This window comes from Rutilus rutilus (genome assembly GCF_951802725.1).
Source record: "Rutilus rutilus genome assembly, chromosome: 9".
NCBI classification, from domain to species: Eukaryota; Metazoa; Chordata; class Actinopteri; order Cypriniformes; family Leuciscidae; genus Rutilus; species Rutilus rutilus.
This window is the reverse complement of record NC_140223.1, coordinates 21,628,036-21,650,219: the sequence shown is the minus strand read 5'-3', so window position 1 is coordinate 21,650,219 and position 22,184 is coordinate 21,628,036. Positions and strand designations below refer to the sequence as shown.

General features: G+C 40.2%; 1 protein-coding gene across 4 annotated transcripts in view; it reads right to left on the bottom strand.

Moving 5' to 3' along the window:
* Positions 1-22,184, bottom strand: part of bcas3 (BCAS3 microtubule associated cell migration factor) — a 230,896-nt gene that overhangs the window by 12,772 nt on the left and 195,940 nt on the right. For all 4 annotated transcript variants that reach the window (XM_084419501.1, XM_084419503.1, XM_084419502.1 and 1 more), the window contains exon 23: positions 10,898-11,065. In XM_084419501.1, coding sequence (XP_084275627.1) covers positions 10,898-11,065 — 168 coding nt within the window. The remainder of the gene's footprint in view (positions 1-10,897; positions 11,066-22,184) is intronic.

Here is a 22,184-nt window from a genome sequence, read left to right as displayed (position 1 = left end):
GATTCTAGCAAATACAAACAGATAAAAAATCTAAACCTGATGGCCTCTGCTAGAAATCTTATAATGGGCCGTGGTTGGATCTTCCATCAGGACAACGATCCAAAACAAACATCAAAATCAACACAAAAATGGGTAACTGAGCACAAAATGAAGCTTCTGCCATGACCGTCACAGTTCCCTGACCTGATGAGTGGGGAGAACTGAAGAGAAGAAGCACCAACATGAACTTGTGAATCTGAAGGATCTGGAGAGATCCTGTATGGAGGAATGGTCTCTGATCTCTTGTCAGGTGTTCTCCAAACTCATCAGGCATTATAGGAGAAGACTCAGAGCTGTTATCTTGGAAAAAAGAGGTTGCAAAAAGTATTTAATAACAGGGTGCCAACAATTATGGCCAGCGTGTTTTGGAGAAAAACATTTCTTTTATAATGTGATTTACCCCCCACTTTCAATTCTTTTACTTCAATGAAAGGTTCGATTTTTGCGAAATTTTTGGATGAAAGATCAAAAGGATAAACAATGCAGATTTATTTTTTACAGCCATTTTTTATCATATTTATCAGGGGTGCCATCAAATTTGACCGCCACTGTACATAGATTACAGATGAATTTCATACAATATACAGCTGCCGGTGATTGAGAGATCCAGGAAAAATGAATTAAGTGTGACGGAAAATGTATCAAGGTCCAATATGTATATATGTATGTGTATACAACTATGTAAAATATTTGGATAATAATAATAATGACAATAATTAATTATTGTTATTATTATTATAACAACAATTATAATATGACTGTCTATAATGCATCTGAAATATTATTATTAAGAATAAAATCAAATAATAATAATTCTGTTCTGAACTCCAATCAGACATTGCAAATGTCTGTACTCAATCATAACTTGGATTCCCCATTGAGCACAAAAAGAAATACATAAATACTATATTTATACCGAAACATTCTGGTGCACACACAATCACTCTCACACAATCACACACACACACACACACACACACACACACACACACACACACACACACACACACACACACACACACACACACACACACACACACACACACACACACACACACACACACACACACACACACACACACACACACACTCTCTCTCTCTCTCATACACAATCTCTCTCTCTCTCTCTCTCTCTCTCACACACACACACACACACACACACATACACACACAGTTGATAGTTATTTCACAGCCCCTCTGAGATTATCACTCAAATGTAAAGCTGCCATTAAGAGAGCCATCCTCGTAAAAAGGTGTGCATTGGCAGCTGAGTGGCATTGTGAGTGTGTATGGGACAACATTACTCTGACAGGACCTCATCCTGTATCCAGTTTACTCATTCTGTCTGGGCTATTAATAGTCACGTGTGTATGAGTGACCTTTTCCGGACTGGAAGCAAAGTCCAGTGCCAAACTGACAAGACCCTATCAGAGAGGACGGAAGGCAAGAACTTCAATAATTCAGCCCAGCTCACATGTGATAGTCTCCATTTTTCATGGTAATACAGAATGAACTTTCAAGAGCGGTGCAGGTAAAGGTGGTTGGCCTCCATTGTGCTTTCAATTACATATAATGAAAACCTATTGTAACCTCTGCTGCCCTGGCACATACCATCCTCCAGCAAGGGCACATTTCTCATTTACTCATTAGAACCAGAGCCGAGTTATTGGTGGAGGCCACAGTGATGCGTGTGAGGGATCAGACATCCTCTCTCTGCATGCAGACGGCCCGGAGGCTAAACTTAAGACAGCCCAAACAAACTCTTTCGCTTCATTATCATTTCACAGAAAGTGCTTTTCATTACTATCGACCACTCTAACAACTGCCTAGCAACACCACAGCAACCAGCAAGATTATTTATTTTTTTCAGAAAGAGATCTAGTGAGTGTAGACTAAAAAGTAGGACTGTGACAGACAGCAATATGAGTTATGAATGATAAAACATACAGTCCTAAAAAATTCATCACATTTATGAACACGACCACACTCTCAGATGTCACTTTGCTGCCGTGTTTCTAACTAGAACACAGTGAGTTTAGTGTGTGTCGAAATGAAAGCATATTCATGTTCCTGCATGTAATGTCCGAACTCAACGCGGCTCTAGTGTAGCATTACCACAGAGGTGTGAATGACTCTCCACACATACACTTATAGGTTTAAATGATTCATTTTTTCTTCTCAGATATACTCTTTCCTTTCCTTGCTTTCACTGAAATAATGCGAAGGTGACGGATGAGTCGGAAGAGCAAGAGAAAATGCTTCTAGGAAATGTGAGAGGAAACGTTGTTCTCGGACACATGATGCTAACGTCTGCCGTTTCTAATACAACAGTGGCTCAAGCTATTTCTACGTATAAACTAGATTTTTACTTTTACTGTTTTCCATTGATTTTGATTTGAATACGCCAATCAAAAGTTTGGGTAGTAATGTTTTTGAATGAAGTCTCTTATACTCATCAAGGCTGATTTTAATTGATCAAAAAATAAATTAATAAATTCAAATTAAAACAGTAATATTGTTGATTTATATTACAATTTAATTCCTGTGATGGCAAAGCTGAATTTTTAGCATCATTACTCCAGTCTTCAGTGTAACATGATCCTTCAGAAATCATTCTATTATGCTAAAGAAACATTTCATATAATTATTATCAATGTTGAAAACAGTTGCGCTGCTTAATATTTTTGTGGAAACCGTGATATGTTTTTTACAGGATTATTTGATGAATAGAAAGTTAAAAAACAGTATTTATTTGAATTAAAAATATCTACCATTAAAAATGTATTTGGCATTATAAATGTCACTTTTAATCAAATGCTAAATAAAAAAAATTAAAACTTAATTTCATTTATTCAAAAAAATTATAGACCCCAAACTTTTGAATGGCATTTTCTGCATTTGCAGTGCTTATGGGATTATATTTCCCTCATTACAGTAAATGTTGTCTTTTTTTTATTTTTTTTATTTCAAACTTCAAATCAAAGTTTGAAATGTTGTGACTCACCTTGGAGCTGGTTGGCTTGTATCATGCCTTAGAACTCTAGCATGAAGAATCTCTATGGAAAAAAAAAAAGGGGAAAACACTTCCAGGGGCAGTTGAGCTAAAAATTTGGGGCGTGCACTTTATAGGGAGGCTTGCCTTAACAACACCACTAATGACTTTCAAACGACTTCTTTTGTAATCCAATTGGTTTATTTGAACTGGTTCTGAGTAGTATACAGTGATAGCAAACTTTTCAAATGTGCTAAATGGGAAAAATGTGGCCAAAATCCATTAAGATAAACACAACTGATTCTTAATTTATCGCACAGGCTACAAGTAGACCACAGCCTCTGAATAAAAAACCCAAGTCAAACAAAATCACTCAGATTCTGCCAGCATTAAGAAGGTCTATTACTGCTAGCAGAGTAATTGGTTAAATAGTTGCTTAAGGCGCAGGTCTCAAATTTAAGCCAGTGGGATGGAAGGCTCATGCCATTTACAATTACAAACCACTCAGGCTGGTGGCTTAATTTGAGTTTTGATTCAATTAGTTGATTTAATTGCTGTCCATATTGCTTTATGTCTCTTTGATTGATGGGCACGGTCAGCATGACGGCCGTGTACGCCATGCCAAGCATCTTGAGATGTGGGGCCAGTACACACACACACACACACACTGATGGAGTGAGGTTCACTAAAGCCCTGTAGCCCAAGGAGGAATCCTGCACTCAGCTGGTCTTTCAGTGAAAAGCACCATTGCTCACTCACTCGCCCCGAAGCTCAAGCTCGCACAAGCTCACCAACATCACACCGGATGACGCCGCTTTAAATCTGAGCTTTCATCTACCAGCCACAAACACATTAGAAAATAAACAGCAATGCATTTTCTGCTTTGCATAATTGCCATTTTGCTTTGCATTAGTCAGATCATCACTAAGCAATTAAATAACAGTGCTAAATGACGTTGTCCTCTTTGAACGCACGATCACCTGAAAATGCCGGAACGCCTCTAGAGGAAGAAAGAGAGAAAATGTTTATTCACAGCACTGAGAGAGGCGTGTGTGAGTGCTTTTCTAAGTGTGAGGCCATTAGAGCACTGTGTGTGTGTGAAAAGGAGGTAGCGGCACAGGCAGTGACAGTCACACTCTCCCTCCCTCACTTGCTTCACGTCCTCTCTCCTCTTTTCACTTTCCTGGAAAGTGCTGCAGTCAGGTCAGTGATCTCATATCGGTGCGGAACGTTAGCGCTGTAACGCCTTTCAGCTGCGCCTTCAAGAAACCCCTCCATTATGTCCTCTATCACTAATTCATGCAACCTCTTTTACTGATATATATACAGCACACGTGTAGATGTGAAAGGAGAGGAAGGGAGAGTTTGCGAGAAAGGAGAGAAGAAAAGAGGAAGGTAAATGTGGTATTGAATAATGAACTCTTCTTCATACTCTTGAGAGGCTAAACACAGTAAATGCCTTACGAGTCCGGATCAGTTGTGGAATCGCAGCTCAGAGCAGGCCTGACACGCAGCATGTCTCACCGACACCTGCCTCTTGCTTCCATTTGTGGCGCTCTCAAATGCCTGACGCTTTCGTCATGTTTCACCAACACCATGTCTAGACATCCTGGAACATCTTTTAAAAGTGCTCATTCCACCCCCTCAGCTGTCTCGCTTTCTTTCGCTCTCCTTTCTTTCCGAGCCGCTATTTTCTGACTGTCGCTCCCTTGAGCGAGCTGTTAAGTGCAGTCTCAAAAAATCCCACAAAAAGCCCATTTACTGCAAGCTTCAGTTTCTACCCTCAGTCCCAGCTTCTGTCCCTTTCTTTACTGTCTTAGCAACTAGCTTGTAGGCTAGAAGAACAGTAAGGAGAACAAAAAAGCAGGGGATAAATGCTAAAATGATATCCAGGCCCAATGTGTCACTTGACGGATTGGGGCGGAGAGAGAAAGAGAGGCTCTGAATGCAGAAACTCTTCTTCATCGTTTCACCCTGTCGCTGCACATTACTCTCAAATCCTTGGTTGAACTGAAGAGACTGACCATGGGATGAATGGGTGAGTGCTGAAGGGAGGAAATAATGATTGTGTTCCTGTTTTCACACTTCATTCCCCTCCTGGCCACCTCACCATGCAGCCATGCACTAATACCACCTCACTTTCTACTGTCTTTTATAGTCCAACACTGGAACTGACCTCTTTTTTTATTCTCTCTCTCTCTCTCTCTGTGGTGCTATAACCACAGATATATCTGTATTTGTGTTCCTCATCTCAGAGAGTGTAAGTAACGATGTCAGCTACAGCTGAGCTCAACATCAGGGTCAATGGCACAGTATAAATCACTGAGAGCTGCAGGCCCTATCTTCAGCAACAGCTCCACAGGTCAGATCAACACAGCATGCAGAAATGGACCTAATATTCCTATGATCACGCCTGCCCTGGAAGAGTGTGCTGGAAGAGAGGCAGTTTAAAAAGGGGTAGATTAAATATAAGTAAGATTTACATGACATATGGATGTATTTTGGAGCAGGAACACTTACCAAACTCACATGCACCAGGCATTTCAGAGCAGCTATACAGTTCTACCTAAGCTACAGTCTTTCAGCGCAACTTCATGGTCCAGCACACTTCCACTGAGGAACTTTGGTTTGGCAGGAGATTGAGCAGACCCAGATTAGCGCTGGGCTTGTTTATGCAATCCATCGTCCGTGCGCTGCGTATAGGTGGCGGATGATTGATTAGCGCAAACTAAGTCCTTTGCACGGCGAGTGACTGGGCTGCTGTGCTTTCAGCTGTGTCTTGTTGATCCAGTGATGGTTATCGTGCCACATTAAAATGAGCCGTGACATTAAGATATGGAACGGTCTATCTGATAATAGCTAACGATTTGGCAAAAAAACACTTGTGAGTTAGTCCAATTTAAACAGGGAATATTACTGTCATTAACCAGGTAAGCAAACAATGGCGGTTTTTCAGTAAGCCGGTGTGGATCTACACCAATGTACACAGGGATAATCTGCTATATTCCATTACAGTACCTGGAATAATGACATATTATGCATATCACCAACTCAAAGCCTGTTTGATTCGTGTTTATGCCTAATTCTCAATCAAAACGAAAATTTTCTGTTAGCATGAATGATATATATAGTGGGTGAGGATCATTCTGTGTTAGCATTAGCACAAACATTTAAATTTACGTTAAGTTCAACAAAGCTCAAAACATCAGCTTTGTCAGTCAGCTGGGAGACATTCACATTTCTATACTGATTTAGGGTGGAAAATCAGCTGACTTCTGCAGAATTAATTAAAACAGTAAAAATGTTTGAGCTGAGAATACTACATTCTATTAATAGCTGAACATATAATAAAAATTTGCCAAAATATTAAATAAACAAAACCGCGAGTGCTTGCGGACTTTCTGAATGACGTCATTCCTGTGCGTCATTAATTTCTGTGCGTGAGAGTCAACTAATAACCAATCCCTGGTCATATAATTAACTCAACCATAAAGCCAGTTCAAACAGAACCTGACAATTTTTATAAACTTAAATTATGACAACTAGTGTGCAACGGCTAAAATAGTAAGTGATGAATGTTTTGATGACTTTGGAGAGGTTGGAAAACAAACATCCTGCTTCTTTCACGAGTGCTAACAGCCAATCGAAAGGAAGACAGATTTTTGGCGCCCTGGAGTGTCTGGCCATTGGAGAAGTATGTAGAGACGAGTGTTACTGGCGGATGTAAGTGCATTGTTCCTAGTTTCGTGACAAAAGCTCTAATCATCATAAGTTCAGCCGGTCACAGTTCAGTCAGCTCAGTGGTGGTCACAGCATGTATGTGTCCGTTTATGTTGGGAAAACCATGCTCACGTAAACGTGTTCTTTCTTTCACCAGGTTCCATTCATGACTGTTTTAAGCGGAAGGCATGTAAATACTTCTGTAATGAAGCTTTATAGTGCATGACAGTGTTGGGAGGCTACTTCAAAACTGTAGCTTGTGACTAGATATTCATAAATGAAAGCAATTCAACTACAGTCAAGAAAGAGAATCTTTGTCTGTGGATTTATGCTATTTTCCAGAGTGTATGTACGTGTTTCACTTTGACAGTAAAGATGTGCCCTGAGGGTCGAACTGAATATTCAAGGATGAAGATGAATAAGAAGAAAGAAAGAAAGAAAGAAAGAGAGGGTGCTTGAGAGCTGTCGCTAACATCCTCTTCACAATGAAGCTATTGTGGGATCTCCGTCAAGAGCACAAAAACCCATCGGCCTTAATCATTTTAAAAGAACACATATATTTGGTTCAGTAGAGAAGAAAGGGGAGTCCTTTCAACTTTCACACTGCCATTCAGAATAAACAAGCATGCATTCAAATGTCTAAATCAATGAAGTAGCAAATATACCACATCAGCATTGATATATACATTATAAGTCATGACTACATTACTGGGAACAATGGGAATCTCAGTTAGGGTAAAATCATTTAACTTGAAACACTAAATTTGTAATAAAACTAGATTTAATTAAAACTCTAATTAAAATAACTGAACCAAAGCACAAACAGCAGTATATACTATTTTACTACAAAAAAAAAAAAAGAAAAAAAAAAAGAGAAATGTGCACAAAGAATCAAATGAATCAGTGAATCATTTTCAAACAGTGAACCAAATGAATCTAAAATAAATCAACCGTAAAAGAAAAGTTTTGCTGCAGCATTTCCTTTAAAGGCAGACAACGTATTAGCATTATCAAATTTTTAAGAGTCATGTCTACATCACTACTACTTTCTGAGAGCTCTGTAAGGCCGATGGGGGTGCTCACAGTGCTCTAGGCTTAACGGGGAAATAGATATAAATGTGTTTTTTGGGGCAGCTGGAGTAATGAGGAATGACAGAGACATAATCCCTGTGTGTAACCTCAGTAAACACTGGCAGCGGTGGTGTGGGGAGGGCAGCCGCGGCTGACAGGGTTGAGCCCTGTCCACTTCCCCCTGCTTAAATGGAATTTACGTTGGGTTAGCACCAATGAGAAAAATCTAATTTGCAACTTTATGCCGCTGGCTGAAATCTAATTAGAAGATTTCAAGAGTTTTCTCTTACATTCCATTCTGTTATGTTAGGAGCCTTGTGTTACGGTAAATAGGTAGTCTTGGATCCACTCCATATCACCTGCATGGGAAGAAATTCCCAGCTCACAATGAAATTTCCCAATTTCATTGATGGTCAGTCAGGCAAGAGTGGGAAAACCGAGGACTGGAGGAAGTGGATGGATGGAATGAAACATGGAGAAGTAGTTAGTGACTGATAAAGAAGAAGAAGAGTCAGAGATGTCCCCTGACGCTACAATGCTCTTGTGAAGAAGTGCCTGTGCGTGAGGAGATACTAAGTGTCGAACCATCTGCTTTGGACCCTTCAAAGAAGCTCCCGGGCTGAACCTGCCTTCTTAAATGGGGCGTCCCACAGCTACAAAGAAAGCTGGTCAGGTATTACAAACGCAGATGCACTGGCTCACAACTCAACGACACAATCCCACACTGCTTTACAACCGATCAGATAATTCACTCATCAGCCAAAAAGTCATGTCTTGATGGCAAACTTTATTCTGTGAAAAGCCTAAGAATAGTGTTATGGCACTTACATACTAGAGCAGGGGTTTTCAAACTGGGGTCTGGGGAGTTTAGAGACCAATAAATAAAAAAATAAAAATAGCATTACTCATAATAATGATTACTTACCAAAATCACACAGTAATATATATAACATAAATAGAAAATAAATAAAAAAATTTTTTCAAATGTATCAGTTTCCAAAATGTATTAAGTAGTACAACTGTTTTCTATATTGATAATAAGAAATGCTTCCTGAGCAGAAAATCAGCTGATTTCTGAAGGATCATGTGACACTGAAGACTGGAGTAATGGCTGATGAAAATGCCGTCACAGGAATAAATTATATTTTTAAAAACATTAAAATAAAAATCAATTATTTTAAATAATATTTCACAATATTAATGTGTTTACTGTATTTTTGATCGTATAAAATGATCACATTTGAAAATTTGATGCCAATTTGATACAATTTTCTTAACTTTTGGTCACATTGCCTTCACAAATACTCAGTTTTTTCTTGAGGTGTACCATGTCCATTAAAATCAACAAATTCAAAGCATTCTTTTACACCCTGTCAAATTTAGTCGAGATATAAACACACGTGCACATGAATCTTGCAAGACTTTTCACAGAACAAGAGTCGCCATCTAGACACAACCCAGACACGACCCATGACAACAAATGAAGAGGGTCCTTTGGATGACTATAGGGTAATTACCAATATTCGGCCGTTACTCTCAGCACTTACTGCCACATTAGGCGGTACCTTCAACAAAGACCCAAATGGGAATGGCTTGATCTCTTAATGTCTGGCACTGATTCTTAACTGCAGCCGGACGTCTGGGTGAAAAAGACACAGACTGACATAACCAATGGCTAGTGCTCATCAGAGGCTCCAGCACCCTGTCCCCCACCACCATGCTGCTTATTTAGAGCCTCTCGCCGCAATCCATTTTTCGTCCGTACTCTGGGTTTCCTGCTTCAGGAGATGCTTAACGTTACATTCATCCGCCAGCCCGTGGGGCCAAAAGTTGAGAGTAATGTGATCAGTAATGAATTTTGTGTTACATTAGGCTGTATAAATGGACGGACAAGCGCAGACTACAAGTGTCCGGGAGTCGGGCTTAATCTAATGATGCAAAAATAGAGACAGAACCAATTATGGAGAAGGCCAACTCGGTGCTGCTGCAGGGACTGCAAATGAATAGGTACAAATCAAATTAGTGCCTAATAGACGCGCTACGAGAGAGGGCCAGTCGATGCTAAATGCATTAGGGCCTTGTGACCTCGCTGCTCCAAGCAGCGGCGTCCAGGATCCAACCTCCATCTTCCCCAGATATCAAAGAAAGTCTTGTTCAGACGAGGGGGAGGGCCGGAGAGCAGCAGCTTCCTAAATGAGTTAAACATTTGGATTGTCAAGAGTGGCAATTTCCCCCCTCATTTCGCTCTGTCTCTCCCTCAATGTGAATGACCTAATTTGTTATTGTAAAACCTCTGAAATGTGTCTTTTCCAAGATCTGTACAAGAAATCACGTAAATACGCCAGGACGTATTCTTATCTCAGCGTAATTCAAACAGGATTGAGGATCAGTAACTGATTCACATAGTCACTGGAGGTATTAGCAAGAGCAAATCGAACAAAATAGGGTTTACCACATTAACTTCCGAGGGAGTTAGTTTGCCTTTGGACTTAATGAGCTACTAATGAGAACAAACTTGGGTAATGAAAAGGAAAACTAATACCCGAGTTATCATTACATATTCAAAGTTCTTCTTTCAAATACATAATATAATTTTAGACTTACCTTCATTAAGATATTTTGAAAAAATATGACTTTCATTATTTGGACAAAAACAGTTATTCAAACATCATTCAAAATGTGTTCCACAGAAGAGTGAGTCATACAGGTTTTGAATGACTTAAGGGTGAATAAAAGATGACAGAATTAAATTTTTCGCATGAAATATCCTTTTAAATCTTTGGCGTTAACTGTTGCTTTTAAGGGTATGTTATCTTACATTCATTGCCTACACTGAAAAAAAAAAAATTGATGTAAAAATAACTTTTACTCTGAAATTGCTTGTTAATTTCACAAATAATCGCAAAAAATAGACAATAACGCATTTAATTAAATGGGAAAGTTTGAAAGACTAATACTATTCTAAATAGAATTCTCTATTTGTAAAACGTACTTTACAATAACAACAAAAATACACATGTTTTTTGTGTCTTGCATTAGTGCACCCTTATCATTAGTGAAAGTGTATGTGCTCACCTGTCCCAGAGCCTACAATGTCTCTGCTGGGCGACTCAGACATTGCATCTGCCAGCCTCTCCTTCAGGCCCTCTTCCGTTGCTTCCACAGAGGACATGTGACGCAGTCCGAAACTCTCAGGCCAGCTGCCACACACCTCCAGCAGGGTGACACTGCGGTCAAACATGCCTGCCAGAGAAAAACGATAGAGAACAACAGTTCAACATTTTGACTCACACAGCATTAAAGCTCATTACACAAGTTAATTTTATCACTGCAAACTGCATTTTTTCTGTCCTTTAATGTATGATATCGGTGTTAAGAATAACATCGTGCTGGCTTGAAAACAATTCTGTAAGTCTGAAGTCATAATACATAATGAACCTGAAAAGTGTCTACGGCTATTCTGGTGTAACTCGGAGGTCATAAACAGCTATCTGTGTTTCATCTGGCACACATAGCAGCTCAAGCCCCAGCCGAGCCCCTCTGCCTTCCTCTGACAGGGATAGCGAAGAGGAAATGACTGACCCCTGAGAAACACCACTGTGGGCCAATATGACTTCAAACAAAAACACTGGGCTCATTTTTTTTTCCAGCAATAAGCACCTAGGCCAATAAAATAGATATTGCATAAGGAGGGGGGTGTGAAGGACGCACAGTTCGTCTGTCTCCCATAATGCTGCATTTCAGACAGTGGCATTACCGGGGTGTCTTTCTATAACAGATACCTGCTGCATGAAATACAGCTGCTTTATCTGAACGGCCTGTAGGGAGACCCTTTGATCTGCAGGCCAACGGTTATCTGGCCTTGTCTGGCCTCCCCTGCAAACCCTCAGCCACACTCGAGGCCACTGACAGGCGCTAATGTGCGGCGAAGAGAGGAGCGCAGGCGGCCGGTGGCGCAGAGCTGATATGGAGGCAAGAGGCCTGCAGTTATCTGCTGTAAAACACCAGCCCGGCCAGACTCACAGACAGCAGATAACTTCATACCACTTCATAAAAAGCTGTTTGTCCTGTGTCTGCCATTGACTCCTCAAAGCACTGAAATCGCCAGTCAACAGACCTGCCATCAAAGCAGCTTCCTGCAGGATGAGTGGGAGTGGCCACCGCACACGCTGCTAACAACCAACGGCTCTGAATGTCTCCAAGATACTACATTCTATATATACAAAAATATATAACAAACATTTTTTATCTAAACTTTGCTGCATCAGCTTACTGGTCAGCAACCTGTCAGGGTCATTGAACTATTGAAAGTCACATAATGCACTTTTAAACGAGTTTGGGACGCTGGAGAGCGCACCTCTGTGAGCGTTATTTTAAAGCAGTCCAACAGCTGAAAGGGAACGGCACAGAGGATGTGGGGTCAGAAGTTCATTCTCACCAATAGGGAAGATCTCTTCATCAGAACGGCTGACAGCCGCCACAGCCCACATTCCACATTATTCATACCCGTCAGAGCTCAGCCTCACCAATTCAATAATAAAAAGCCTGCCGCAGGTTCTGGGTGAGAAAAAAGGCCTGAGCCGACCCACGTAGATCCTCGCGTGTTCCTCTCGCTTTTAATCCTTCACTTGGAAATCCTGTCTGAACCACTGAGGTATGAGGACATGATGTTAACATTTAACAGGAAGGAGGAAAAAAACAACATGTTTTTATCATCATAAAACCTATGTTGGTTAGTGGTCTCCTAGATGTTGGCGACCGCAGGACTACTTATCTAATTTTTGAGATTTTCTTTATTTAGTACAGAGAACATTCACTTGTCAGCCTTGAGTTACAGCATGTTTACTGAAGCATGCAGGGGACACACATTATCCTGTTTCTGGGCTACAAGGGGCACCAGAGAAGCGCAAACACCTAAAAGAACAGCAAAGGTGGGACTAATTCAATTAGGTTTTATTAAGGGGCCATAAGTGAAATTGAGCTAACAAGCAATTATCCCTAGGAAAGTGTGTTAGACTTGTGTAATGTTGGTCACTTGTATCGAAAAACAAACAACCTTCTGATGGAAAATGGGCAGTGTGTAAATCACGGGTTGTCATTTGTCCAAGGCGGCATCTGCTCGGACTGCCTCTGCCGAGAAGACCTCCACCTTTTTTGGCCTTTTGCCGCTTTTATTTATAAGAGAGTAGAGAGAGGGCAGGAAATGATAGGGAGAGAGAGGTGGATCAGAAACAGGAAGTGCCCACATGATCTACATACTTTATGTTTTGGAGCATGTGTGCTAACCACCATCACACAATAAAAAAACTCTCTTGGTTTTTCTTAGGTGAATGCACTTCTTACACACACTAAACAAACTTTACTTAAAAGTAAAAGCTGACTTTTACTGAAAATAAAATAAAATGTTTAATAGTAGATATATAACTGGTATTACTGCCACTACTAAAATGAACTCCTACAATTTTGGTGATGACTCACAAGTTACTTAAAAGTAAAACTTTTAAAATAAAATAATAATAATAATAATAATAAAATAAAAAAGGAATGTTTTAAGGGATATTTCCCCCTAAAATGAAAATTCTGTCATAATTTACTCCCCCTCATGTTGTTCCAAACCTGTATGTGTTTCTTTCTTCTGTTGAACACAAAAGAAAATATTTTGAAGAATGTTGGTAACCAGACAGTTGACAGTAGCCATTGACTTCAATAGTTTTTGTTCCTACTATGGAAGTCAATGGCTACCGTCAACTGTCTGGTTATAAAACACTCAGGTTTGGAACAACATGAAGGTGAGTAAATGAAGACAAAATGTTTGGGTGAACTATACCTTTAATAGTATATTCAATAAGTATAACTAACAGCTACTAAAATCGATGACCAAAATTTTGGTAGGAAAGTAGCATGGCCAGAGTGCAGCCGAGGCCTGTGGTTAGTCAAGTAAACTTTATTATCAGCTGATTATGGCCTTGCTTGAGTGAGTGTCCTCCTCGAAGAGATCAAGCCATCCAACTCTCCTGATAAGAGTGACACTGGGCACTCGTGCCGGCTTTATTTCCATGCCCTCCAGCTCCTCTGTGTGTACCCTGCTTTCACTGGCTCTCAATCAGAGACCACTTTAAAGTGCCACCGGTATACAGACACACAGAGCATCAACGGCTCCTAAAAGCCAGACTGACAGTGCTGCAGACGAGCGCACCACAGCTAGAGCGATACAGACCCAAAAGCTGCCAGAAGTGTTTAGCAGCGATGTGTGAGTGTTAATGTAGATGTAAGCTTCGAGGATTAGCAGTCAGATAGATGGCCATAAGGAAGTTTTTCCCGCACCTCCAAGGCCCCCTTTCCTCATTACATTACACTGCCTTTTAAATCATTTACTCCCTCGCTCTCTCTTTTCACTCTCGCTCTTTAGCTGTGAGAGTGTGAGTAATCCCATCAATACTCTCGCCGGGCTTTTACGCTCTCTTTCACACAATGGATTCCGGCTCACTCAAGCCACGGCACTCTCCACCCCGCTCAAAAGCCAGGTCGGCAAACTTAGGCAAACAGAGCGCCGTCTGACAATTAGCCTTAAACCTTTAATAGCGAAGAGAGCAACGCGTCGTGTGTGGCACCGGCTGCAGCTCCTTAAATTGTCAGTGTTAAAGTGTATTCAGAGACATTGTGTCTCCTATTCATAAAAACAGCTTTATTCATTCCATGGGTGTGAAACGGCTCTTCCTGCAGGAGGGGGATAAAAAACCAGGGTTAAATCCGTGATAATGCCACTAAGAGTTATGATGACCTGTTGTCTTCACAAAAGGGCTGTGAAATGATCATAACGCTGGATCAGAATGCACCCATTGAGCTCATCTGGATTAGAAAAACCTGCCTGGGCTCCTAAACACCTTTAATAGATTAAGAGAAGCCTATGTCTTTATGTATTCATATGCTCTGCCCTTTGTATTCTCCTCCTTTAATTATATATGGTTTCAAAACACCTATTCATTCAGCTGAGAGATGGGATAGAGAATGTGCAGAAACAGGAAGCCAAAAACTCAACTAGTACATCTGGCATTAACATGCATTTTTGGTGACAGGACTGTAAAGCGGATCAAAAATATGAACTGTTTTCAACATTGATGATCATCATAAATTGTTGAGCAGAAAATCTGAAAAGTTCAGTATTGCCATCACAAAATAAAACATTTGAATGGTAGTGAATGCATTCTTCTTTATCTGATTATACTTGAAATGTATTGGAGTGAATGTAAATCAATTTGGGGGAAAAAATATCTGTGTGAAATGCATGGTAATGCCACGTTGTAAAGGAGACCTGAGATACAACACTAGAAATCAATGTCCTGAAGAATATATTATAAAGTATATATAAAATGAATATGTCACTACTGAGTGTGGATATACATGTGTGTTTAAACCAGTGTCAGATTACAAAAACATACAGCAGCTTTCACAAGCCCACATGCGATATTGAGTACACAGGTGCAGTGTGTGTCTTGCTAATGTAGAAAGGATCCATTGCATTGATGATTAAAGCAATAGGGGTAATGTTGTGATTGGTAAGGGTATCATCAGTATCAAACCCACTGGTTTATATAGGGTCCACTTCACCTTTTACCTTCCATAAGAGCGATTCCTGGCAAAAGTGGGGCTGCTGAACTCGTACCATCCACCTCCATTTCCAAGTTCAAGCCACTCTTCTCATTAGTTGCTCTCAGAAGCCCTCAGAACCCCATAACTCAACATCAAACGTCAACATTCGCAAACGGCATAGCTGCTCCAGCCTCTGCGGTTCTCGCTTGCTGTCCGGGAAATAAACGAGGGCAGAAACGTGTGCGACCTCGCTTGGGACAACACTGCTGTGTGTTTCTCTTTTCTTGTTCCTTTGCTTCGAATTGGGAGCCGCGGGACCACGTTAATAATGAAGAGCGCCGCGGCCCCAGCAATGATTAAAGGAGAATGATACGCTTGACGCAGAGCAGACCCTGCAGGGTGTGTTTGCTGACAAACTGGTTCGCTTTCTGACAGCTCGGGCGAGAGAGCGCACTCCCATGGCCCTGTTCGGCAGGGTTCACACACATACGCACGCAAACATCCGAGCGTTGATCGGTCAAGTCTTTCACCACTCACGGCGGAGTGCGGCACATTAGCGTAATATATGCTTCTCGGTTAAACAGCAATCACATATTAGGTGTGTCCCGATGCTTTTCTAATAAATGAAACGGATGGAGTCCGTGTAAACAGAACGTGGCCTAATGATGGAGAGCGAACGAGCGAGAAGCCGTTTTCCACGAGCCAAAGTGGCAGGGACGCCTAATTGATATGGAAGAGTATTGTATTACGCTGTAACTTAATGAGGCAGACGTCTTGTTTATGCTGAGAAGCTAATGTGTTTCACAGCTACTTGAGTGCATTCATTTCCTTGACAGGCTGGAACATATCGAGCCCCTCCCGCGCTTGCCGGAGCCAAACCCTACGGGGCCGCACCGAACCAAGAACAAAACATGATGCCAGGGCCTGACTCAACAATCAGCACTCAAAACACAATCAAACCTTAGTCAAAGCAACAACAGACACAGTACCTTAAATTTAAGCTTAAGGTATAGCCTTCAGCATGGTGTCTGTGCATGGTAAAGGCTTGTAGGTAATCCCAGTTGGCAAATTGCAATATTGGTGGATAATTTCCGAGAATCAGTTACGGATGTGCTCAGACTTGTCAAATTAATTGTTCCAACTCAGCTTTTCATAAAACAACTAGTTATAAAAATAACCAACTGCACATACCAGGGTTGTGCACTATTTGGAAATGAACTAAGAATGTCTCAATTTTACTAAATTTATTCAAACAGACTGCAGAATAGCAATTTGAATATGTAACGAGGTAACATTTTAATTAACTGATTTAAAGAAATTCATGTAACTTAAAAAGCAAAGCTTGCGAAGACAAAGGATTAAAGAAAGACAAAATTTAGAAAAAGAAACAAATAAGTTAAAAAGCCTTAATTTGAAGGTTTAAAGGCTGAACGGTCGAATGAACAAATGATCAAATGAACAAAAACTATTGAACAACTAATGAACAAACTATCAAACGACAGACAGATAGACAGTCAGGCAGCCAGCCAGCCAGCCAGACAGACAGACAGCATGTCGTCAAAGCATACTGTGTGTGTAGATGTGAACTTGTGTCTCAGATCTATGAGAGAAGCGTAAAATCTGGCGCTAGGGGTGAGTATCCACATTAATCACAATACCGCCCATCCCAGCAGACCCCATCCATCAGACCGCTGTTGCCGGCGGAAACCCGAGCCCACGCACTGCCTGAGACTGCCAGCCCGCAGTTGACGGATGGACATGGCCTTAATCCCCACATAACACAAACACACACCTGTACTCACTCTCTCTGTCAGTCTCACACACACATACTTCTAATATCTCAGAGCAATGAAGAGGCACAAAATACAGTGTGCATTAAGTTAATGCAATAAATTTAAAATGTAACATTCCTGTTACATCTGGTCTGACTACAGTAACATGTCCATGACATAAATACAAAGGACTTTGCACTCGTACATTTTTTTTTTCTACATTAAACAGTTACGCCTAAATTGACTTGTAGCATTTTGTAGCAATCAATTGACTTGATTGATTTTAGATTTTAGGGTTTCATTTTAAATGTATTTAGAAAACAAATTACCATTATATATATCATTTTGGTCATTTATGGCTTAAAGGCCATTTCATGAAAATGAATGGTTTATCGGTACTAGTATATTAATTATATTTAGTAAAAGTATTTTATTATCCCTATATCCAGACTGATTTGTGTAGAAAAGTGTATAGTGGCCTCAGAAAGTATATGGAACCTTTTGGAAATTTTAGAATGTAGAAATGTCATTGCATTATATAATAAAATATCTAACCAAGATGTTTTTAAAAAAAAAATTATAACTAACTCAATACTTTTAACTATCAGGTCTCAAAGTGATTTTAAGCGGATGTATGAAGTCTTTTGAACAATACTGCCTGGTTTCACATACAAGGCTTAAGCCTATAGTCCAGGACTAAAATGCATGTTTGAGCATTGTGAAATATGTATCTTGAGTTTAAAGTGTGTTTGTGCTCCTTCATTAAAATAATTGTCACTTGGTTTATTTTGTTATACAATGCAATGAAATTCACACATTTTAACAGACTTAAATGTTCAAATACTTTTTAAAGCCAAGCATTTTCATCCGTGCAACAAGTCCAAAATGAATACGAGCATCTCTCTCTTTTTCTCTCTCTTTGTCAGCATTTATTTACAGTGTTTGCGTTTCAGAGGGTCTTGATAGTTCACACTTTCAGTCAGGAAATGACCCAGCACAAACATAAACTTGCGCTGCATTTTGTTTACTGTTGCTTTAGTGCACGATGAATAAATAGCAGAACGTTATTTAGATATTCTCATGCGAGTAGCAATGAGAAGTCATGTTCAGGGCACTCTGGAGGCTTCATGATCTCATTTGTGATGAGGAAGGACGCTCAGACAGACATGGCGACGGTGATTCCTGCGTTTGTCCAGCTAACTAAGTTAGAATCGCACGGCCAACAATTTGTCTCATGTCCACCACTGGGGGAGGAGAGAAAACTAGAGAAAGTGAGAGAGAGAGAGAGTGAAGACGTGCAGAGGACAGAGGACAGAGGTCTCAGCTGGCTGTGAGATGGGAGGTTAGCGCTTTAGAGTTCCCCCCTCACACAGACACGTCCACAGGGCCCTGGCCTTGTCAGATGGCATTATCTATCAGACTGGTGATGTGCACCACAGAGGCCGCACTACGGGAGAAAGTGATCTGATTGATTGGAGCCACTGTTACACCTGACTGGAACAATGGCCTGATTGGCCACCAGGTCTGAGGTCCATGGATTCTCCTCTTCAATGACAGACCAGTGGCGGACTACAAGGTTAAATCAGATAATGTTTGGAAAGATCTTTATACGTTGTATTTATAAAACTGATACTGTAACTCAAGCTCTTAAATCTGATTGGTTAAGCCATGATGAAATAGCTAATAACAGCTAGTTATTAATCTTATTTCTTCTGCTGAACACAAAAGATGATATTTTGAAGAATGTCAGAAACTGAACAGTTGATGGGCCCCATTGACTGTCAAAGTATGGAAAAAAAATCTATGGAAGTCAATGGTGCTAATCAACAGTTTGGTTACAGACATTCTTCAAAAAAAACTTTTTTTGTCTTTAGCAGAAGAAAAATTAATAATACAGGTTTGGAACAACTTGAGGGTGAGTAACTGATGACAGAATTTTCCTTTTTGCGTGAACTATCCCTTTAACTTGTTATGAGTGACTGTTTAAGAGTGATGAGCATGATCTTATGAGTGAAGCAGTCCTACTTTTCTCTCTCATTAGATGGCCGAGTGATAGAAACCTTATCATTGTTATTCAAAGGGCCAGAACTTTACCCGTACTATTCTAAAAAAACTAAAACAAAAAAAACGGACTAAAAAAACCTGTAGCAATTGAAGCAGAAAAACAAGCTGTGGAGCTAATTAAAGGCCTAATTTAGAGAAACATATTGCTTATAATCACTTACAAACACTTCCTGCACCGTGCCGAAAGTTCAATTATAGGTTTAGTGGAGGCGAGCACCGGACCGCCACGTTCTGATGTGGCAGCGTGAACCAGAGCCTCCCCGCAGTAATAACAGCCCTGATCTCCAGACTCGAGGGCCATACAGGGAAAGCACCACCCGTGCTGCCAAATGATCGACCCAGCAGCCAGCCTGCAGTCCCCAGGGTCCAGGAAGAGGTCATGGCCCACTTTGGCAGCAAAAAGAGTGGGCAGAGAGGATTTTCATTTGGACATGGTGCAATCTGTCACAATCCCATTTTGATAATGAGAAATCACAGCCTAATGTGTCTTTAATCTGAGCGTTTTCGGGTTATTACACAGACTGTGCGGTCACCATTATATTTCCTCTCCACCGTCAAGTTTAAACCCTCTTAAGTGGAAGTAATCTTATTGGAGAGACAGAAGTGGGAAGTAAAGTCTCTTCAGTCAGTGAGTTTAGGACTGTGAGTTGCCAGCCACTGAGGAGCATCTGATATGGTGATTGTAGCCAAATCCAGCCATCCACCTGGGACTTCACTCATTCTCTCCTTCCATTCCTTAAAGCTGCTTATCCCAGCCACAGCGCACCATTCCAACCGGACAAACAGGCCTTCACCAACTTGTCTCAAATCTCCTCATTTGGGAGTCCAGGGTCTCCAGCAAGACGGGCTTAAACAAGTAATCTAAAAATCCAACTTTTATTTAGGATAACTAAAACTGCAAAGGATTTCAGGAACGGAAATACATTTGTGCTGGTAATACAAACAGATCTGCTTCACACTTTCACAGCTGCTAACTGAAGAGAAGATTTATGCAGTGTGTTTATGATCAGGACGGACAGGATTCTGTAACACAACCAGTTACAATAAACACAAACACACACATACAAGTGAACCTAGTTAGCATACTTGACATTTTCTATGGCAGCTTCACTTGGAACTAATCATGGACTACTGTTTGAAATACCTGTAACAACATTTGAGCAAAATCACAGAAATAATTATAGAAATTGAAGTATACGAACAATCATAAATTACTAAAGATTTGTAACATGTTATAATTTAAAGACATTAATCTGATTCCGACAGACAATCATGTTTCAAATCACTAATGAAAAGTTGAATGAAATCCTGTTATGTTAGGGCAATAACTGAACAGAATGTGATGATTTTAGAACAATGAATATAGATAATTATATTATTCATGTATATTAATTAAATAATACATATTTTGGATCAATAATAATAATAAAAAAATAATAAAATAAAATGTATAAAAAAAAAACTTTATACTAACGTTTATGCTAAAAGCTAGTCAAATCCATTTGCCAGTGATACAGCTAACATTATGTGTGGTCAATTAAACCTGTCATTTACCTGTAGAATGTGATGTAAAGATATAAGACAGAAATGTATTGTTATAAAAGTCCATTACTAAATTAAAGGAGAGTACATCATCTAAAATTATGTATCTGAATCTGAAAATACTCAAACAATAGAGAGACTCACCCTGAGCTACAAAGGGTCAAGGACTTGCAACATAATCAATGCTAAGCAACTTAAAATTAGATTTTTTTAAACAAAACCTGAATGGTTAAACTGGTTAAGCAGCCAAGTGTGCATAGACATGTATGAATGCAAATAAAATGTCGGAAGCAAGGCAGCCTGAAAGGAAAAAGAAAACGGCCTTTAGAAGGAGCAACGCTGAGCGGTAATGTGTGCAATGACATCTGGGACTGTAATCAGCCGGACGCTTTCAAGACCTGCCAAAGCAAACAAGGCAATAACAAATCCACTTTACAGATCATCGATCTGCCCTGGACCAAGCCAAGCCAAACACAGGACGACAGAAGTCTGCAGAGAAGGGTCAGTCTCTTTCTGTGACCCTTACAGTCAACCGACCCCCTCAACATAGGGTCACACCATCCCACCTACTGTTAAACACATCTATTATCCACGTAATCCTCAAAAACACCTGTAAACTAATGCTACACTTTAACAAACAATGATGGGACGTTTGGCTCAGACAAAAAGTCTATTCCCAATAATATGTGAAACGTCCAATACATAACATCTAAATTTGCATCAAAGTTGTGTGTGATGCCCCAGTACTCCCATATTTCATTTATCACCACTTCTGCCAGTGCTTTTCATCGCAAAAGGTGCATAAACAAATAAACAAATATTGTTTTTGAAAAGAACTGCATATTCACAAAAGCATACAATGTACCTATCAATGATAAAGTAGTTCCAGATGGAGAATAATAATAAATGAAAGACCTCATAGATTTTTCTGAGGGGGTGACTGAGTGCAGAAACGAGGCTCTTGCACACGAGTGGAAAATGGAGATGGTTAATCTGATTTGAGAACAGCCCAAGCAGCAGCGGTGGTGCTGAGGATGCGGTTAGAGCCAAGAGAAAAGAGCACAACTGGGATTTCTGCAAAAATGCGACAAGATGAGACATACTCAGAGTAAACTTTCACTTTGCGACTTGAGTGAGCAAATGAGATTAAAGGAACCTGGATGGTCTTCCAATTGCTGCTCTCAGAGAACAATCTTCAGAGGAACAGAAGAACTATACTAATGTCAAATAATACTGCAAATTTGTGAACAGAAGTTACCAAAAACAGCTTCTGGAGTTTTACTGCACCCCAAAACCAGGTCCAAAGTACCTAAAAAAAATTATAAAATTAAAATAAAACAGTCCCTTGAAACTGCTAATCTCGAATCAGATACCAATAATGACGGAGAAAGTGA